This window comes from Boleophthalmus pectinirostris, unplaced genomic scaffold (assembly GCF_026225935.1).
Source record: "Boleophthalmus pectinirostris isolate CB_2022bp ecotype Guang Dong unplaced genomic scaffold, ASM2622593v1 HiC_scaffold_20, whole genome shotgun sequence".
Lineage (NCBI taxonomy): Eukaryota > Metazoa > Chordata > Actinopteri > Gobiiformes > Gobiidae > Boleophthalmus > Boleophthalmus pectinirostris.
In genome coordinates, this window is record NW_026571153.1 from 18,280,981 (window position 1) to 18,299,817 (window position 18,837).

The 18,837-nt window shown below is 38.5% G+C and overlaps 4 protein-coding genes across 8 annotated transcripts; 3 read left to right on the plus strand and 1 right to left on the minus strand.

Annotated features, from left to right (window-relative positions):
* The first annotated feature begins 144 nt into the window (after window positions 1–144).
* On the plus strand, window positions 145–7,092 carry ctdnep1a (CTD nuclear envelope phosphatase 1a). Its single transcript, XM_020924002.2, has 8 exons — window positions 145–840; window positions 3,193–3,259; window positions 4,097–4,215; window positions 4,289–4,360; window positions 4,764–4,880; window positions 4,955–5,066; window positions 5,238–5,322; window positions 6,110–7,092. Exons 1-8 carry the CDS (start codon window positions 736–738, stop codon window positions 6,168–6,170), a joined length of 738 nt encoding a protein of 245 aa, XP_020779661.1. The 5' UTR covers window positions 145–735; the 3' UTR covers window positions 6,171–7,092.
* A 1,215-nt stretch (window positions 7,093–8,307) lies between these two features.
* On the plus strand, window positions 8,308–10,588 carry gabarapa (GABA(A) receptor-associated protein a). Its single transcript, XM_020923983.2, has 4 exons — window positions 8,308–8,536; window positions 9,260–9,338; window positions 9,518–9,636; window positions 9,727–10,588. Exons 1-4 carry the CDS (start codon window positions 8,447–8,449, stop codon window positions 9,805–9,807), a joined length of 369 nt encoding a protein of 122 aa, XP_020779642.1. The 5' UTR covers window positions 8,308–8,446; the 3' UTR covers window positions 9,808–10,588.
* A 145-nt stretch (window positions 10,589–10,733) lies between these two features.
* On the plus strand, window positions 10,734–13,773 carry gps2 (G protein pathway suppressor 2). Of its 2 annotated transcripts, XM_020923986.2 has the most exons (11): window positions 10,863–11,049; window positions 11,402–11,519; window positions 11,601–11,710; window positions 11,773–11,885; window positions 11,978–12,057; window positions 12,133–12,212; window positions 12,296–12,467; window positions 12,540–12,623; window positions 12,705–12,781; window positions 12,886–12,981; window positions 13,208–13,773. In XM_020923986.2, exons 2-11 carry the CDS (start codon window positions 11,426–11,428, stop codon window positions 13,298–13,300), a joined length of 999 nt encoding a protein of 332 aa, XP_020779645.1. In that variant the 5' UTR covers window positions 10,863–11,049; window positions 11,402–11,425; the 3' UTR covers window positions 13,301–13,773. The 2 variants fall into 2 exon arrangements, with proteins under 2 accessions (XP_020779644.1, XP_020779645.1); XM_020923985.2 differs by having other exon boundaries at window positions 10,734–11,049; window positions 11,402–11,710.
* On the minus strand, window positions 13,183–18,499 carry LOC110159436 (eukaryotic translation initiation factor 5A-1). Of its 4 annotated transcripts, none has more exons than XM_055156458.1 (6): window positions 18,183–18,499; window positions 17,196–17,368; window positions 16,979–17,083; window positions 16,196–16,327; window positions 15,555–15,627; window positions 13,183–13,319 (listed from the first exon to the last, which is right to left on the minus strand). In XM_055156458.1, the coding sequence occupies exons 2-5, from the start codon at window positions 17,361–17,363 to the stop codon at window positions 15,565–15,567; spliced, it is 468 nt and encodes a 155-aa protein (XP_055012433.1). In that variant the 5' UTR covers window positions 17,364–17,368; window positions 18,183–18,499; the 3' UTR covers window positions 13,183–13,319; window positions 15,555–15,564. The 4 variants fall into 4 exon arrangements, with proteins under 4 accessions (XP_055012433.1, XP_055012432.1, XP_020779647.1 ...); XM_055156457.1 differs by lacking the exon at window positions 13,183–13,319 and adding an exon at window positions 13,769–14,459; XM_020923988.2 differs by lacking the exon at window positions 13,183–13,319 and having other exon boundaries at window positions 13,769–15,627; window positions 18,183–18,498.
* Window positions 18,500–18,837: the final 338 nt, after the last annotated feature.

Here is an 18,837-nt window from a genome sequence, read left to right on the forward strand (position 1 = left end):
GCATGGTTAATAAAAGCCTGCTATTTACGTTTAGGTCCAATGAATGAATAAATAAAAGTTACAGCGTAGAGCACCACACAGCCCTGCGCGCGCCCGTCTGTTTATTTTCAGCACACGTGGACGTGCTGCGCGCGACCAAGGGAATTCTTGCGGAAGTGACGGCAGGGCGACATGGCGGCTCGCTGTTTCATTCCGGATTTCCACTGGACTACAAAATAATTTTATCCGGACCGGCTAGACTTTGAGCAACTTCGGTTCAGTGTTTCTCTTCAGACACCACAGAGAGCGACGGCGCATTACAGCAGGACCCGTCTGGAAAAAGTCTTGCAGCTTTTCTTGGATATTTTTGACCAAGGTTCAAGGTGGTCACCCTGTCGAGCTAGCGGCGGCTCGGCTACAGGCTAAACGCTGCCTGTACACTGCTAGCGTCGGAGCTGCGTGCTAAGTTCAGCAGCAGTCGTTTTGCTTTCGCTATATTTTGACCCGACTACGTTTCTATTAAACAGTTGCCATGCGGGTGCACTTTGTTTAATGCTAATCGTGCCACAAGTGTGCAGAGCGGTGGACTCACACGTTTGCTTGGCCTCTTCTAATTGAACTGCTAGTTTGGCGACTGTGGTCAAAACCTTTTTGAACTGTCTTTGAAGAGTCAGTATACCAATTAACTAAATCAAGGACCTATACCTATACCCAGTATCAAGGTTTGGTGGTTGTGGGTCTTTGGTGCTGTTCATCATGCTGAAGACCCGGCAGTGTTTACTTGGCATCCGCACTTTTCTCGGCGTTACGTCCAGAATATGGGGCTTCATCATGTACATCCTCAGGAAGCACCTGAGAACGGTGAGAAGCAGCGATGCCGTGACATCATATACATTGTAGCCACATATATAAATTATAAACTAAAATATTAACATGTACTGATTCAAAGCAAATATTATGCAAGTGGAAAAACACCTCACAGATGCTGCTTCCTCTAAATAGGCCTATATTTTATTTGGGTGGTTATTCTTTACAGTACACAAGACCTAATGGAGTTTGCACATATTATAATCTACGAACAAAATCGGAACTGACATTTGATTAATCTTATTTTAAATGGCAAGCAGAGATTACTACAGTGGTGGCCTTCAAAACAATTATTTTGTACTGTATTTGAGAGGTTAAATTTACACAACCAATACAGTGGCAGCTGTTTGTTTTTCTGTGAGCATGTGTCTCTGCACATGCTCATTTTGTCCCCCAACAAAAATATGGCACTTACTGTGAGAGAGATATCAACATAATTGCAACCTGGACACACATTGTTAACTGATCATGCTGTGAAATATGAGTGGACTTCGGCTTTGACTCCGTATCAGCCCAACAAAGCTTGGAGGAGGGCCCTGTTGCAGTAATCTTTGTTGTTGAGTTTATTGTGAGGCACTAACACTTGTAGGTAGCCCACAGGCTCTAGAGTTTGTACTCTAGTCACCATCGTGGCTGTAAGTGGGATTATGTTGTGCACACTGAGCTCTGTGTTCTCGCAACACATTCTGTTGTTTACAGTCTTGGTGTATTCTTCTTACAGTGACATAGATTGACTTGTGACTGTTAATTCATTAGGTATAATTACATGGTGGGGTAACTATGTCACAGTTCAAAAGATGTGCATATTACCGTATTGTTCCCCAGACAACCTTTAAAGCATAAAGAAACCTGATCCAGACATTTAAGTCGTAATTCACTAAAGCTCTATTGGATTACAATTATTAGGCCAGTCATAATCCTTACCTGCTGCTTTACGTAAACACAACAAGATGGTTATTCATTAATCTCAAAGCCATCACTGTTGCGTAATACTTACTTGTTTTACCCCTTTATTGATAATGGTGGGGTATAGAGCTGCAAAACTACAGTTAATTTACTAGTTGATTAATCTGCTATGTATTTTTTAATACATGTTAGATTGCAAAAGACCTGTGAAAATATTAAAATAAGTAATATCACACAAGGACACCTGGATTCCATAAACTTCCAGATAAATTGTAAGCCTAACTTCTGCTCATCTCTGCTCGAGTGTGAAAACCTCTTCTCTCAGAACATGGCATGACTACACAGACCCTAAAGTCTGTGTAGTCCAGATAAAGCATGTTCAGTTATTATCGTAGTGTATGAATGTTTCAATAATTAATTTGTTGCGATTAATCAACTGACTTGATTGAGTCATATGTTGCTTTAAGACTCAAAGTCTGCAAAGTGAACCAGTGTATACAAACATGCTTATGTACAAACAGTAAAGCTCTTTTAAAAGTGCTTGTTTAAGATCTGGAGTAATTTAAGAGTTTTAGACTGACAATGAAATGAATGGAGAGGGGCAGAGGCTTTCCCCTGGTGGCTCTCAGCTGCTGCCTCCATTAGGGTTTCCCAAGCGTGTTCTTCAGACTGTGAAGGGAGGGGGGCAAGCCTGGGCCAAAGTCACCCTGTAAGTCTCCCTCTCTGCTTTTGCCCCATGCTCCGCTGACACCCACTGACAGCTGGAGGGGTAAAAATAGTCCTGTAAAGAAAAGGACTGCCTCTGAGCAAAGGTGTTAATGTTGCCCATATAGAAGTAGATAAAGGATCTTGTACTTAAAGGTGCACTGTGTAACTTTTCCAGAGAGGATCCGCAATTTGTTTGTCTCCACAGAGATGTCATTGCTTTAGTTTAAATTGTCCACAGTTTGGTATTAAACTAATCTTTCATTTATTCAACTACAAGTGTTATTTATTGCTTAAAAATATCTTTAAAAAAACATGCATTTTTACTGTGAGTGGTGTTGCGTCTCCACAAATCTAACCTGTAGTTTAGTGTACAAGTGGAGATTAAGTTTTTGGCCATGCTGTGGAACATTTTCGGCACATCTCCATGGAGATAAGCAGGTGACAGACCCTCCACTAGACAAGTTATGCATCTTTAAAGTATACATTTTTGTTGGGTCATTTTAAAAGTAGTTTGCAGTTCTAAACTTTGAAACATACAAATTAAGCACAGGTTTTATTTATTTGTTGAAAGAGTTGATATACCTTGTATGTAGGTGTATATTACATAATGTGTAAAGGTTCATATCATATTGACATGTATCTGAAACACACACTTGTTTTGTTGTTGGCTAATTGTTTTATTATTCCTTATGCCCTGTGGTAAATGTATATATTTGCTGTTGTATCTTCCAGATAATCCAGTATCAAACAGTTCGATATGATACGTTGCCTTTGTCTCCAATTTCCAGAAACCGACTCAGTGAGTACCTACATAGTCCTTTTCTTAAGTCATTTGTTTTGATATTGTTTTATTGTATGGGGCACTTGGATGTAAGAAGTACTGTTTACCTAATGTAGACACCAAAGTTCAAGTCAAACCCGTCTGTCCAGGATGTAGTGATTGTGTGAAATAGACATATTATCAGCAACATCAAACCTGGCCACAGAAATTATATGACCTGATTCTAGAGCCCTTGCTTTTCAAGCCAATACAACTTTAGCTTCTTGCACGAGAAAGAAGTTGGAGGTTATTTCAAATATGTATAAAGGCTGATTATTAAAATATATTCCATGAGTGATTTATTGTTAACATGGAAAGCCAAAGGCTGAAGCTGTGAAGTTTAACACTCAGTTTAACTTTGAGAAAGAATATGAAAACACAAGACCCTTTTACAGCAGCACAAGTTTCATTGTGTTGTACACTAGTGATAGTTATGAGAAGCCATAATCTAGAGTGATTAACCAACTCTCATTCGTTGATGAGATGCTATAAGACATTCAAGCCAACATTCAAAGACTAAACATGTTTCCAGTCTGGAACATGGTGCAGAGTTAAGGAAATGCAAATTTTCCAGTCTGTGTTTTTCATGGTCTGGCGTGTGCTCTGCTGGAATAAGCTTCTCTTGTATCGATAAAGCAGCGTTTAAAGCACATTATACCTGAAGGATTGCATTTCATGTCTGACCTCAGGCGGAGATCACAGCTGCAGGTTTACAGTTCTGTGGTCTTTTCATGTAGAGAATGGTTGCTTTGTTTTTTCTTTAAGGTAATTTTACCACACAATTGTCCCTTATTCATATTTTGTGATTAACTCTAGATGCTGTTAAGAGGAAAATTTTGGTTCTGGACTTGGATGAAACACTTATCCATTCACATCATGACGGGGTCTTACGGCCCACCGTTAGACCGGGCACACCACCAGACTTTATCCTCAAAGTAAGAACAAGCATGTGTGTACATGTTTAAAGATAATCCACTAAAATAAACTTGCTGTCTTTCTTACCTGCAGGTAGTCATTGATAAGCATCCAGTCAGATTCTTCGTACATAAAAGGCCTCATGTGGACTTCTTTTTAGAAGTGGTAAGTCTGAGTCCAAACACATTTGGTTACATTTATGTCACAAGTTTTATTTTATTTTTTTCCACTTTTTGTCCACATCTTTCTCACAAGATTAACTTCTAAAATCATAGACTGCATATGTATGAACATAGCTAAACTGCTACCTACATTCCAAATAAAATGTGAGCATGGGGTGCTTCCAGCTCCATCGACTCTGGCTTTAATTTACTTTATATTGAAAAAACTTTACCTTTCTCTGTAACAACTGCTGCTGTCAGGTTCTTCAATTTGGTCTTAAAATGTTTGTATAATCTGCTCCTCATGATTCTGGTGTTTTTAATTAGCAATTTTATGGATTTATACAGTCTATGGCTAAAATATAACTTTGTTATTTGAAATGCAAACCTGTTATATGTGCACATAGGTGAGCCAGTGGTATGAGCTAGTGGTTTTTACTGCCAGTATGGAGATCTATGGCTCAGCAGTAGCAGACAAGTTGGACAATAACAGAAACATCCTGAAACGCAGATATTACCGACAGGTATATAATTTATTTTCTGTTGCATTGTATTTGACAACGTTTAGTTTATGATCTTGTGCTTTTCTACTTTACAGCATTGTACATTGGATCTAGGTAGTTATATTAAAGACCTTTCTGTAGTCCATGACGATCTGTCCAGTATTGTTATCCTGGACAACTCGCCCGGTGCTTATCGTAGCCATCCAGGTGAGATCTTCACTACAAACACATGATCTGTATTGCTGCATGTTTATTGTGTATGTTTGAGTCAGTTAGATTTCTGTAAAGGCGTGTGGCCTTATTTGCAGCACAGCGTAAAGCCATAGGAATGTCCATTTCTCAGACATGCCTGACTGACACGCTCTCCTCTTCCTACAGACAATGCAATACCTATTAAGTCTTGGTTCAGCGATCCAAGTGACACTGCACTTCTTAACCTGCTGCCTATGCTGGATGCACTAAGGTAAAATGCATAATAATTTCCATGTGAACTGTGTAATCACACAATTCTACTGTGTATTTGAGATTGCCTCCACAAACTTGTCATATTAAACTTGCACAACCACCACATCTTTGGAGATTAATTATGAGCATTCTTTCTGAAGATATGGGGAAATTTTGATTTTCACTCTTGAAAATTCTTTTGTTCATTGATGCTGACAGAGAAGATACCTGAATTTGATGTCACCTTCTCTCCTAATGTGGATAGGGCCAGTAATTACAGAGATCTTTACCATAGACCAGGTTGGGAAATCTGCAGTTTGACAGTTTAATAGCAAATTCCATTATATTATTCTGATTCAGTTAACTGATGGCATTGTAGACTTTTATGATGTCACGTGAACATAACCTATTCACAGGTCTGAGTATAATGTGTACCTCACAAGATTTAAGATTTTGTTTTGAATTTTTAATTACTATGACAACAGTCCTACTTTTTCATCATTTTGAAACCCAAGCATACACAGCATGTCCTTTTTAGAATTTGATGATGATATAATTTCAGATGGAGGTCAGAGATCTATGTGTTACCAAACTTATGATCCACAAATATTCAACCTTATAATTGCTAATGTTATGTTATGCTATGTTAAAGGTTTTTTTTTTTTTTCTCCAACTGATGCCAATCACAACTTTTGACTACTGCTAACATTTACTCAAACTGATGTGATGTCACATAAACACAACTTATTTGGCAAATGATTATTTCTAGAGGTTGTTTATGTTGACATTTCCTTTCTAATTGGTAGGTTTACCGCTGATGTCCGCTCCGTCCTCAGTAGAAACCTCCATCAGCACCGCCTTTGGTGATGGGTGGAAAGGAGGGGTCTCCTCTCTATAGCTGGCTTCTGTCGTGACCTCCACTCCCTCACAGACGACCCACAAGCCCCTGTTCGCTCTCCCAGGTTCACCCTGAGAGAAAATACTGGGGCAAGCGCCTAAAGACATGGACAATACGGGATCACCACAGCCCACAAGCGACTGGAGAGGGAGGAGCCAGTGTTTTTTGTTTTTTTTTCCTTTGATTCTTTCGTATTTTTTTCCAAAATAAAATGGGAGCCTCTCTGCCTTATAGCTCCTGATACTGACTGAGCATATGGAGGTAAGCCTGTGTATGTAAGTGCTTGCCGAGTTTGTTAGTCATTTTTAAACTTTTTCTGATTATTGAAAAGAGGGGGAAGGAAGGATCCACAAAGCAACACGGACAGACTCACATCTCTCCACCATCCCCAAATGTTGCACTTAAGCACACATAATTTACCTCCTCCACAAATGATTTTATGATCTAATAACTTCCTGAGGCACCTTGTCTCTCTACACAAGAATCGATTTATGGATCAAGAAGTGCAGACATTTTCTGGACAATTCTCTTTTCCTGAGTTGTGAGATAAAAAAAAAAGTGGACTGCAGTGCCGCCTTCCATATCTTCTATACCATTATATAAAACGTGTGCAAACATTTCATTCAGTTTTGCAAATTGAAGCCATCCTGATTTCATCTAAAGAATTGCACTTAAGTTTCTAATTTCTATTTTTGTTGCAGTTTTTTTTTTTTTTTTTGTATTTCAGATTTGCGACCTCCCCCATTCTGGTTTTATTCTGAACTGTTCACTTATTAGACCCTGATTCTTAAATGCCTTCTGAACTTTGTCAGTCTTGTCAAGGCTCTCCACAGCTTCTTATTGGCTCTGTCTCCAGGTCTGTGTTACTAATAAAACACTTGTCAGTATCGACTCATGCCTACTGGGCTCTTTTTATTTACATTTGAATTGTTTTGGGGGCATCTTATCTCTGTCAGTCCACAGAGGAGAAGGGCAGATTGCATTTTCTCTCTCTTCAGTGAACATGTTTAACAGGAATTGAGAAGAGAAGTGATGGATTTCTTATCCCATTTTGATTTCTTGTTTGTGATTTGATACTTTGCAGTTGAAGGCATCACGTCCCCCATGAATGTTGATGACAGTTGAAGGCACTAGTCAATGTCCTGTTAGACCTTAGTCTGAGTTTTATTTTAACACAATCTGACCAGAATAACTGACTTAACTGGAACCACAACAGGTGAGCTGATTTGTGCTGTTAAACAAGTCTCTCACACATAAAATTGCAGTCAGAAGCAAGCTATCATTAGCCAAGGGTTGTTTTGTTTTTTTCTATAGTTAAAAATCAGACTCTGGAACTGGACCACAAAAGCTCAGATTGAGCAGACTCCAGAAAAAGTGTTTTAATCCATTTTGTATTTGTATCATACAACATTTTGTCAATGTTTGCTCTTGGGTGTCCAAGGTAACTGCTGAACATTCTACTAAAGAAATACATGTACAACACCCACTGCATGATGTCACTGCAAAGTATCAATATTTGGGTTGATGCCACCTTGTGGTTGTGAGTGGGTGGGCAGTATAGTTCTGCTTTTCAGTTTTTATTTTATTACGTATTAGATGTAAAATGTTACCAGGAGTAACTCCTTGACTAAGCAAATATTTATTTTTTTGTCAGGTCGACATTTTAATTGACATCATTATGCTTACATTGGAATACGACTAGCCAAAATTACTTGAATAACATCCGTATTTAATGTTGTTTCCAAACGCTAGAGCTTGTTGTTTGCCGCGTGTCTTATTATTATTATCTGTGTAGCCTGCTGCAGGTGTTGAGGTTTGAGTTATCTCTTCTGGGTTTTGGCTAACAGGGCCTCGGTCATATGACAAGGGCAGTGCCGACTCACGCCTCAGTCTCACAGCGCTTTAGTAAACAAACTGGAATTATGTCACAAAACACGGGAGGCAGTTGCCGAAAACACAAAAGTAAAGTAAAATAAGCAAATGTGTATTCGTTTTGGAATTATTATTTTTACACTGACGAAGCGAACATCTCTGTATCTAAAGACCACAAAGTAGATCCCCCATGCTACGTCACGATATTATTGTATCCTTCCGCTGCAGTCGCACTAGGAAAACAGCTGGGAGCTAAAGCTAGTTAGCATCGTTTGTTTTTGTCGTGTGTGTCAGCGCTTTGAGTCGACGCTTGAGAAAACCTTTTATTGTTCACCCCAGAGTGACCGACTGAGCGTCTGTCATCTCTCTAACAATGAAGTTCCAATATAAAGAAGAGCATCCGTTTGAGAAGAGACGGTCTGAAGGCGAGAAAATAAGAAAGAAATATCCGGACAGGGTACCAGTAAGTAGCTAATCTCGGCTAGCTTGATTTGTCCGTGCTGTGTTGTTGTCGACAAACTAAGACATCCACTTTATTGATACCCAATTCTTAACGAATAGTTAATTAGGCATTTGTAGTTTGAAACAATATTCTGATTACGTCTAAATAACGTGTTTGCTATCGTTACTTTCTGTTGCTGTATGACTCGTTTGTAAACATCACCTCCGTATGCTAACAGATAGCATAGAGGTTATTCGTCGAGTATTTTTGTTGTTAAATTTATTCTTCTGCGCCAGGTACTTGTGTACAAGTTTTGCGTGTTATATTTTGATCATGCATTCAGTCTTGGGAGTGTAAGAAGCGTGTAGTACCGTAGGAACTGGGAAGTTTGGTTGTGTTGAAATCCTAAGAGCACTACCTTAAAATAGTAGGTGTAGGATTCCTGTTTACGTCGCCCTCTGCCTTGTCTCTGTTTGTCCATAGTCCACTGCGCCTGGCCAGAATACTGCGCCCTTAGACTACACTTTCATTATCACTCAGAATCATATGTCAATCTGGTGATGTAGTCGATTGGAAAACCACAACCAAAAAATCAACTCATTCAAATCAGCTACTTCTATTACTGTAACAACTAACATTTCATATTTGATTATTGAATGTAATCACTGACAAATCAGCTTTACTGTATATTGTAACATGGATATTATTGCATATATTTCAAAGTAATGTGTTTGTTTTTCATAGGTAATTGTGGAGAAAGCTCCCAAAGCCAGAATAGGAGATCTGGACAAGAAGAAATATCTTGTTCCTTCGGACTTGACAGGTAAACATGGATTTAAACTAATTTCAGTGTCTATATTTCATTTGATTGGGACAATATTAATAAAAGATATGCAGAATTGTAGGACAACCAACCATCCAGCTCTCTGTGCGATGTCAGTTGGTATCAGATTTTTGTTCTTGTAACAAAGCTTTATAAAATTATCAATTTTTATTTTTCAGTGGGCCAGTTTTACTTCCTTATCCGGAAAAGAATCCACTTGCGAGCAGAGGATGCCCTCTTCTTCTTTGTAAACAATGTCATTCCACCAACCTCAGCAACCATGGGACTGTTGTACCAGGTTATAATCACACCAATTTTAACAAATACCTAATGAGCAAGCAGCAACCTAGCAGCAAAATACCTGTGTTAATCTATTCAATTTTTACAGGAGCATCATGAAGAGGACTTTTTCCTCTACATTGCCTACAGTGATGAGAGTGTGTATGGGAACAGCCAAAGGGAAATCTGATCCCACTACCATCCCCCTTTTGCCACCACCTTCTCGACCTACACTGTTCATTCATTTAAATATTAAATTCAGCTCAGCAGCCTAAATTTCCCAGACGAAGTAGGTCAAATGCACTTTCACCAACCATACATTATTCCTCTAAACGTTCAAGTCTTTGTAAAGTCTGAATTATATTTTTCTCCATTTTTATCTTCTAATGTGACTGGGGTAGGTGGTCTCATGGCCAGTTTTTGTCTCATAATCATATTTGATAACACTAGAGACATTAGTTATACGATGTTTAAAAATGTCTTAATTATAATTGTGTTTTTGGGTTGGGAAAAATAGTGAGAGTTGGTTCAGGGCAAGTAATTCCTTGTAGCCACCATTTTAAGGCATTTTTAGAGTCTGACAGAATACGAATCCCTGTCTTGCAGCAGTTTGATTCTGAAAAGAAGTGTTGGAAAAGAAAAGTGATCTGATCGAGTTATATCTACCGCTGAAATAATTAACATCATATAATGCTACCCTAACTGAACTTTGAAAGGAGTGTAATAGAATTCAGACTAAATGATCATCTTCTGCTTTCAGTGATAAAAAAATATGTTGATTGCTATGGTAATAATTATTATTGTTGATTTTAGATAGCTTACTTTCTATAGGTATTGTAAAGCTGAGTGCAATTTTCTTTTGTATGTTTTATGTTTTGTTTTTTTAAAGAAAAAAAATAATATTCTGTATACTGCTGCATTATTGGATCTCTTTCTTCACTCATGAACATACAATAAAACTATAAAATGCACAGATTTGTCATTTTTCACCTATGGAGCTTTGCTTTCATCAGACGACAAGAATCTCTGAGACCTGCTTAAATACTCTTTGGAGTTAACAATTATCTAGCTATGATAGCTCCCATCTTTAATTAAATATATAATTTTACTAGATACGAATGTGTGAAATATAATATAATGCAATAAAATATTACTGGTCTATTGTCTGTAACAAAAATCATTTCAATAGTGGATGAATAATTCTAATAAGAGGCTTCGTATTACAGAACTATAATTCCCACAATACAACATGGGCTTCTTCTGCGCTCATACTGGAAGTGACGTTGCAATCACCGGAAGACACATTTCCGTTTGTTTTTATTTTTGAGGACGAAGTTTTAGCATTTACAGTTCACTTACCTTTGCTTAATCACACCAGATTCCCACCGCAAGTCGGTTAAATTCTTTGAAAGAGACTTACAAAGCATCAAAAGTAAGAGTTGTAAAACATATACTTGACTAGCTAACATGCACAGTGATAATGGCGTTCTGTTAGGCTAGCCAAGTAGCTATCTCTCGTAGAGATTTATATTTTATAAAGTTGAATTTTAGCAGCTCCCTATCAGTATGGAGAGTACTTTTAAGTTAACAAATCTCAAACCAACTGATGCCACGTTTACAAGACACTAACTATATTATTATTAGTTCTTACAACTTGCTAATGCTAACTGTTAGCTAGATCGCAGCGGTGTTAAAAGTCGTTATACGCGGATTGTCCTGATTGAGAACTGAATAGTCTTTTGTAATGTTTTGTATACCACTTTAATTCACTGTGTTATCGCCAGCTGGCCCCTCCACTGCCCGTCACCATGCCCGCTCTGTTGGAGAGACCCAAACTGTCCAACGCCATGGCCAGAGCTCTCCACAAACACATCATGAGGGAAAGGGAACGAAAGAGACAAGGCATGCTTATTTTACCATATATATTTGTCATAACCTACGGAAATGCTGTGCTAATAGATTGTTTTTGTCAATGGTTTTCAGAAGAGGAAGAGGTGGACAAAATGATGGAACAGAAAATGAAGGAGGAGGAAGAAAGGAAACGAACAAAAGAAATTGAGGAGAGGATGTCTTTGGAAGAAACAAAAGAACAGGTAAGAAGATCAACAATGAGAGACTTTACTACTTTGCTTTACTCATTTAACCTGCTCAACAGGTTATGAAAATGGGGGAAAAACTCCAGGGGCTTCAGGAAGAAAAACACCAACTCTTTTTACAGCTCAAGAAAGTACTTCATGAAGAGGAGAAGAGGCGCCGAAAGGAACAGAGGTAAGAGTTTAGATTTCTTATTAAAGTCCATTTACTTGCTCACAGTGGTGTTTCTAAATATTACTTAAAACCTATGTGTTTTATGTCCCCAGTGACATCACAACACTGACTTCAGCAAGCTATCAGCAAAGTCTGCCCATGCATGCAGGACAGCATCTCCTTAGCATTCAAGGTAAAATTATTCTCCCATCTTTTCTGTTTTAATCTCAGAATTATTTTTTAAAATTCAGTTCTGATATTATTGTAGGTAGTCCAGTGACCCACAGTCGACCTGGAGCCTTACTTGGAGAACGGAGCAAGCAGCTTTTTCCAACCACTGTTATTCCAGTCAGTTAGAGCTCTTTTATTCAAACAAGTAGCACCACTATTTGAAGGACTGTGAGTAAAATTCAGCTGTGCATTATTTTTAGGGTCGTCATTATCAGACCCCAGGGTTTAGCTCTGGTTCAGCGGAGCACAGCCAGTTCACTGGAGGACAGAGTGTACATGAACCTTATGGTGTGGCACAAGCTCAGCATCCCTCCACATATGCCCCAGGACCTTCTGTACCTGTCAGCTTCGCAAGCAGCTCTCAGATAAGAGGTAAACATGACAAATGGTGACTCAGTGACTGTGAATGTTCAATTTAATTTAGTTTCTTTCTTTATTTTTCAGGTGCATCTGCATTCCAGGCAATGCAGTACCTCCCTCATCAGCAGACCGCATATCCAGTGCACAGTCATTTCACTTCTCAAACTGGTTTGTTGATTTTTTTATTTTTTCTCTCATCAAATTACATTTACGCTATTGCATAAACATTTTTTTTTTTTTACTGAACAGGGTACATTCCTGGAGCAGGTATCCCTCTCCAAAAGCAGTTGGAACATGCTAATCAACAGTCTGGCTTCACAGATGCAGTAAGTAACTTTTTCAAAACCAACTGAAAAATCAAGTTTATTCATCATAATACTGCAACATTGTTGTTTATGTTAATTATTTAATATGTGTTGTCTTTTGTCAGGGTGCTCTGAGACCCATGCACCCCCCAGCTATGCATCCTTCGGCTTCCGGCCTGTTGCCCACGCCATCAATGGGAGTTCAGATTCCCACTGCTAAGGTGAGAATGTAACTGTTACGTTTGAACATGTTTGAACATGACAAACATTAAGGAAGTTCAAAATCAGTCATATGAATTCAGACTCTTTGTCACTCAGAAAATAATATTGCATTACTATGACAAACTAGATGTTACTGCCACTGTTACAGTTTTACAAATTGGTAAATACTGTAAGAGCTCACATGTAATATGGTCTTTGACATCTGTGTCATGTTTTTATGGTCAGGCTCCATTCCAGAGCTCTCCTCAGGGTGCGCCTCGTCACGGTTTCCTCCCTCACAGTCAGAGCAGCCAGAGATTTTATCACCATGGAAAGTGACTTGGAGCTCATTGGAATACTGTCAAGACACAAAGGAATTATGGTTGTCTTTTAAACTCTCTTTAAACTTTGTCATTTAAGCTTATTTGTTGTAGAGTTAATTTAGTTAGCTAATCATGCTCTGTTCTTGTAAAATTGTTTTAACTTCAAATCATGATCAAAGAGCTTTTTTTTATCTCAATTGCAATGTAAAGCCACTGTTTTACTTTTGTAAATATTCTGTACAAAGCAGCACTGCATGGACATATTTCTTTGTACTAATGCTTTTATTGGTTTATATTACTGATTGATTGGGCCTGTTCAGTAGTATAAGGGGTAAGATATGTATAGTAACCTAAAGACCAATGTTAGAGCTGAAACACTGACTGAAAGCAGAAAAACTTTACTTGCTTTAAGATAAATTTAGCCTTAAAGATTTAAATCTGTTGTTTTTAAAACGTTTATGATATTAAAGAAAAAGATGCCACCTTTAACAGTTTTACAGTTTTATTTATTTTGGCCATTGAGAGATTCTGAACAGTTTGGTCTTTGAACAAAAAGTAGTGATACCAAACAACAACAACACAGTTCATTTTCTAAATGGCTCATTCAGAGTTCTATGGTCGAATCTGTCAAAACGTGAATGTTAAAACATGATTGGATTTATTCACATTGAAGCCCCACAAAACAAACAAAACCTTGGTGAGCTCTGTTTTATAGGCCAGTTTAATGAAAGTACCACAAGCAGCAGAGAGATCTGTTTCCTGTAGGCAAAAACAGTCTGATTAGCCTGGCCAGCCATGACTTCACTCAGGGGACTTCAGTCTGAATTTTCCAGGCTACACTCTGGTATGTATGGCACCTATGCCAGTGAACTAACTGTGGCACAAACTGAACAGAATACTGGAGGTGATTTTGAAGCCCTTGGTAAATCAGGCATCTCTTGTTTTTCTATGTATTATCAGTATTATACACCTTGAGTTTCTTATAGTAAGTAATTACTTTTCATTCACACCATAGTTATCTCATTGAATAATTAAATAATCTCTAATTTAAAATAAAAATCAGGTAAGGAGAAGGGGAAATATGAAAAACAGACAAAATCGAGAAAAAGAGGGAAGATAGCATAGATGAGGCAATATCCCCTCCTTTGCCCCAGGTCCAGTGCATCGTGTTATCCCTGAAAAAGAATTAAAATGGAAGATTTGAGATTTAGAGAGAGATCGGGTGAAAAGGAAAATGGAAAAGTAGCACAACGGACAGACTGGACCAGATATTTCACTCTGCTATAAAAGCTTTAATATGAGCAATTTAGTCTAGAACCCACAGTTAGCAGACTTGAAACATTAAAGATCAAATAGTTACAGCCAGTACCTCCTGTAAAACCATCTCATATGAACATATGAGGATGCAAATGGACTACAAAGTTAGACATGGGTAAAAAATAAAACACTTCCATCCCAGAACCAACCCTTTTATGTTAACTTAAATAAAGAAAATATGAAACTGTCATCCCCATAACAAACATGCACACAATACCATTAACAACATTACAGAACATTAAGGGGTAGGCAAATCCGCAGTAACACACAGGACTTTACCAATATCTCCACTATTAAATATAACAGAAAACAAGAAACAAGAAAAAAAAAAAAGCATTGAGATAAGAAAAACAATATTATAATACAAAATCTTAACATTTGTCCCAGTAAAACATCATATAACATATATATAACAAAATGTGCTGTCCAGTTGAGGTACACTGCAAAAACTTAAATCTAACCAAGTTAAGATTACTTGAATTAAGAATTTTTTATCATAATTTGAATAAATTTCACTTGACAAGTAAAATGATCTACCAATGGAACAAGACTTTTTGTATTTAAAATAATATGCTACACTTAAGATAAGAAAAACAACAACTCTTAGTACTTAAAATAAGAAACAAAACATTGCTTGAATTAAGAAAAACACATTGGTAGCTCATTCTAATTGTAAAGTTGAATCTGCTCTAAATTCAAGTCATTCGAACTTGCCTTGATATCGCTTTGTGCAGTGTAAATAATGACAACCTTGGCTGCTGCTCAGAGTTGCCTTCCCCTTTTCACAGCAGAGGCTCACATCACATCACAGAGTGCAGTGGGAGGGCTCATGCTATACCCTGTAGTGTGACACCCAAACCCACATTGACATTGACGCGCATATATTACACAGACAGACACATGGCCTCGGGGGCAGGCTCGGGGCATCTGCAGCACCACCGCTCTGTATTTACCTGTGGGGACTTATTTACCCAGGGCTTTGATGCCGACTGCAGCTTCTTCATCCATTGCATTAAGAACAGTAATCTGAAATCAAGAAATGTTAGTGTGGTTGCTATTTGAACAGCTATCAGTACTCAAGAGATGTTTCACTTAGCCTTGTGTTAAAGATGCACTATGTAACTTTTCCGCCACCATAGAGATCTTATTGGTTTGCCTAGAGTGTTCCCCAGTCTGGTAATGAACTTTGCATTTATTTATTCATCAAATATTTATGTTTGTATTGCTTGTATGTTTGTGTCACCTGATCTGCTTGCCTCCATTGAAATAGACATCTTTAAAGCCATACTTTGGGATATTTTTAGATAAAAAAGATAGACCACTCGAAAAGTTGCATAGTGTGCCTTTAAACTAATTGAGAGTTGAAGTAACTATCTTTCTGGTATACATTGTTTCAGGTAAATTTTCGTTATAATACTGAATTTGGAAGTAATGTGTCATTTCACTTTTGTCTGATACTTAAACCTCAAATAATACCTTTATAGACATTTTATCTTATTTTTATTGGACTGAAAATATTATTGTTATCAGATTACTAAAAACAATACTGAGGTATTATTTTTGTCACCACTTTTTAATTAAACTGCATACTGACCAGGATCTCCTCTCCAGCATCATTCTTGCTCTCGATCTCTCTTCCCAAATCTCCCTCAGGAATCTTCAGGTCCTCTCTCACCTCACCGCTGTCCTGTAGCAGAGAGAGGTAGCCATCCTGGATCCCAATCAGCTGTGAAAGAAAGGCACATTTTTACAGTTGTAATGTTTTCTTTTCTGAACTTGTAGCTCTAAGCTATTTCAAAAAAGAAGTGGTCACTGCCTGTACATAGATTCTTAACATTGTGAGTTTGAAAGCACCAAGACCAAGAATCTCATCCAGCACAGTCTGCATTTCACTTTGGCAGGCTGCTCACATTCCTTTGCAGGGCCGTATTTAAACAGTTGTGATACATTTAAAACTGGTCTTTCAAAGCTGACCTGACTAAAGTGAAAATATTTTGAAAATTATAGTGTATAGTGTAGTGTTATATTTGCCATGTCTATGAATGAGCCTGCACATGTACCCAAGTTGGCAGAGATGCTCAATTATATAAATTCTTATCAGCCTGTTCTCAATATTTTTCTTTTGAAGAGGCTATCTTTTACATGTGCGCCTCCTACTGGTGTAAAACAGCAATGCAGCTAGCTAGGAAACAACAAAAAAAGAGTAGTTAAGTTGTAGGATGAGGCAACCTGAAGTAAGAAGCTTTCTGACTGGATAATTGCCTTTGAACCAAACTATTAAATACATTTCATATCTGGTAAAATGCATAATATTTAAGAAAAACTACTTCCTCAAATAACTGAACTAGTGATTGACATTCATAGATTTTTCTCTCACCTGGTAATCCATTCTCTTTATGTTAGGGACATCCATGTTGTGGGTGGAAGGACAGATATCTTCATATTTTTTCCCAGAGAAGATGTCAATACCAACCAGATGCACCTATAAATGACATTGGTATCAAATACTGAAAGGCCTTAAAAGGTTTACATTTTCATAATGAATAATTTACATTGTCTTCAATTATTTCTATAGTCTTTGGGTCTTTACTGACCTTGGCATGACCATGCTTGCCAGTTTTGGAGGTAGACATCTCAACAATCTTGCAGGGTCTTCCTTTCAGCACAACAAAGCCATTCTTTCGCAGAGCAGAGCACTGCATGGGGTAAGTGGCAGATGCCCCGGCATCACCAGTCTGAAAGTCCAGCTCTGCATCTGCCATAGCTGCTGGAGAGTCACACAGCCTCAATACACCGAAAATTTTTTACACGTAATTAAAGTGAACAGGGTAAGGGTCAAAACATCATGTCTGTACTGTGTGTGGGAGAGACTGGTCTATAATATGTAGGCTATAATATTCACTATAATATAATATACAAATATGCCCCTAACATACATGTACCCTAATTAAATAGATAGGCCTAGAATTAAAATCAAGTTGAGGCACATGCGCAGCGTGGTCAAGAGCGTGTCATTTTCCGTGTAATCCATGCGCAGTTGCGCACTGTCAGCGCTGGGCCAAGGCCCCCAAAGGTCCATCAAAATAACACACTCATTCATCTTTCATTGGATTCATCTGGTTATGGAGACAAAGGAAGCACTTTTCATATGAAGTACAATCTGACATATTGAAAAGAGGCCAGTTATTTTATCCCGCAGTGAAGCAGTGTAATGACTAAGCTTTTACTCGTGCTGCGTTCAGCGGCCATCAGGATCATATGTAACTTTAAATGTATTCTATCATTAGCTCACGCGTGCATTTCACTCGGGATCCATAGATCCTATTAATACACCCGTACTTAACGTTGAACGTGTGCTGCAAGTAGTTCGGATTAATGTTATCAGTTTATTTGTTTTGTATTACACAAGGACTTTGGGGAGCACACATTATTAAACCATGCCGGTGGCACAGGTCCATCCCTGGCTGTGGTTCCAGTGCGTTATACCAGGCTGCCAGGCCTATTGAAATCAATTACCTACAGGCTGTACCCACTGTAAGGTCTGGATAATGCGTGTGTGCGCTCCATGATTACAAACTTACCCTAATGTTAGGATCGTCTCAGCTCCACTCCCGAGTCTCCTCTTTGCCTCCCTGTATCCGAGTTAAAGGGGCGCTTAATTGGGTCTCTGCCTGGTCGTGTGAACACAATGTTGCTCTTTTCATTCAGGCTCAGATTCGCCTCTACGCTTCTATCATCCCTCTGGCCCTCTCCTCCCTGCGCAGAGCGGTGAGGTACCACACCAGCCGGAGTCAGCCACAGGGCCGAAAGAGTCCAGTCCCCGCTATGTTATGTATGTTTGTCTGAGGCCCACTCCACCTTCTCTGTCTCTCTCATCAGCTCCACACTGTCAGCAGGTAGCGTGATCTACAGGCGCTTTCCTCTGTTACTGTCACAATAAAACCCGTGTACTGCTGCTGCTGTGTGGCCTGGGTGTTCTCCTCTCCCAAAACATGTCTCACCCTCATTTTTATAGAACAACTTAGAGTCAGACCCACGCAACGGGGTATTTTAATAGGACACTGCGCAATAACCCAATATAAAGTAGATCTAGAGCTATTTATTCAATTTCTCCCATAAAAAAAATGGCCTATAAACTACTTTTATACTGAAGGCGGTGTCAACATGTTCCTGTTAAATAGAGTAAGAATAACGCTGTTTTTCATCCCGTGTCAATGAAAGAGAAACCTTGGCACT

Excerpts from the sequence above, each read along its gene's own strand:
- ctdnep1a (XM_020924002.2), top strand. The coding sequence starts at position 736 with ATGCTGAAGACCCGGCAGTGTTTACTTGGCATCCGCACTTTTCTCGGC. Across the intron at positions 3,260-4,096 it reads AATTTCCAGAAACCGACTCA|ATGCTGTTAAGAGGAAAATT; the intron begins GTGAGTACCTAC and ends GATTAACTCTAG. Across the intron at positions 4,361-4,763 it reads TGGACTTCTTTTTAGAAGTG|GTGAGCCAGTGGTATGAGCT; the intron begins GTAAGTCTGAGT and ends ATGTGCACATAG.
- gabarapa (XM_020923983.2), top strand. The coding sequence starts at position 8,447 with ATGAAGTTCCAATATAAAGAAGAGCATCCGTTTGAGAAGAGACGGTCT. Across the intron at positions 8,537-9,259 it reads AATATCCGGACAGGGTACCA|GTAATTGTGGAGAAAGCTCC; the intron begins GTAAGTAGCTAA and ends TGTTTTTCATAG. Across the intron at positions 9,637-9,726 it reads CCATGGGACTGTTGTACCAG|GAGCATCATGAAGAGGACTT; the intron begins GTTATAATCACA and ends CAATTTTTACAG.
- gps2 (XM_020923985.2), top strand. The coding sequence starts at position 11,426 with ATGCCCGCTCTGTTGGAGAGACCCAAACTGTCCAACGCCATGGCCAGA. Across the intron at positions 12,213-12,295 it reads TTCCAACCACTGTTATTCCA|GGTCGTCATTATCAGACCCC; the intron begins GTCAGTTAGAGC and ends CATTATTTTTAG. Across the intron at positions 12,982-13,207 it reads TTCAGATTCCCACTGCTAAG|GCTCCATTCCAGAGCTCTCC; the intron begins GTGAGAATGTAA and ends TTTTATGGTCAG.
- LOC110159436 (XM_055156458.1), bottom strand. The coding sequence starts at position 17,363 with ATGGCAGATGCAGAGCTGGACTTTCAGACTGGTGATGCCGGGGCATCT. Across the intron at positions 16,328-16,978 it reads TAAAGAGAATGGATTACCAG|CTGATTGGGATCCAGGATGG; the intron begins GTGAGAGAAAAA and ends TTTCTTTCACAG. Across the intron at positions 15,628-16,195 it reads ATGCTGGAGAGGAGATCCTG|ATTACTGTTCTTAATGCAAT; the intron begins GTCAGTATGCAG and ends TCTTGATTTCAG.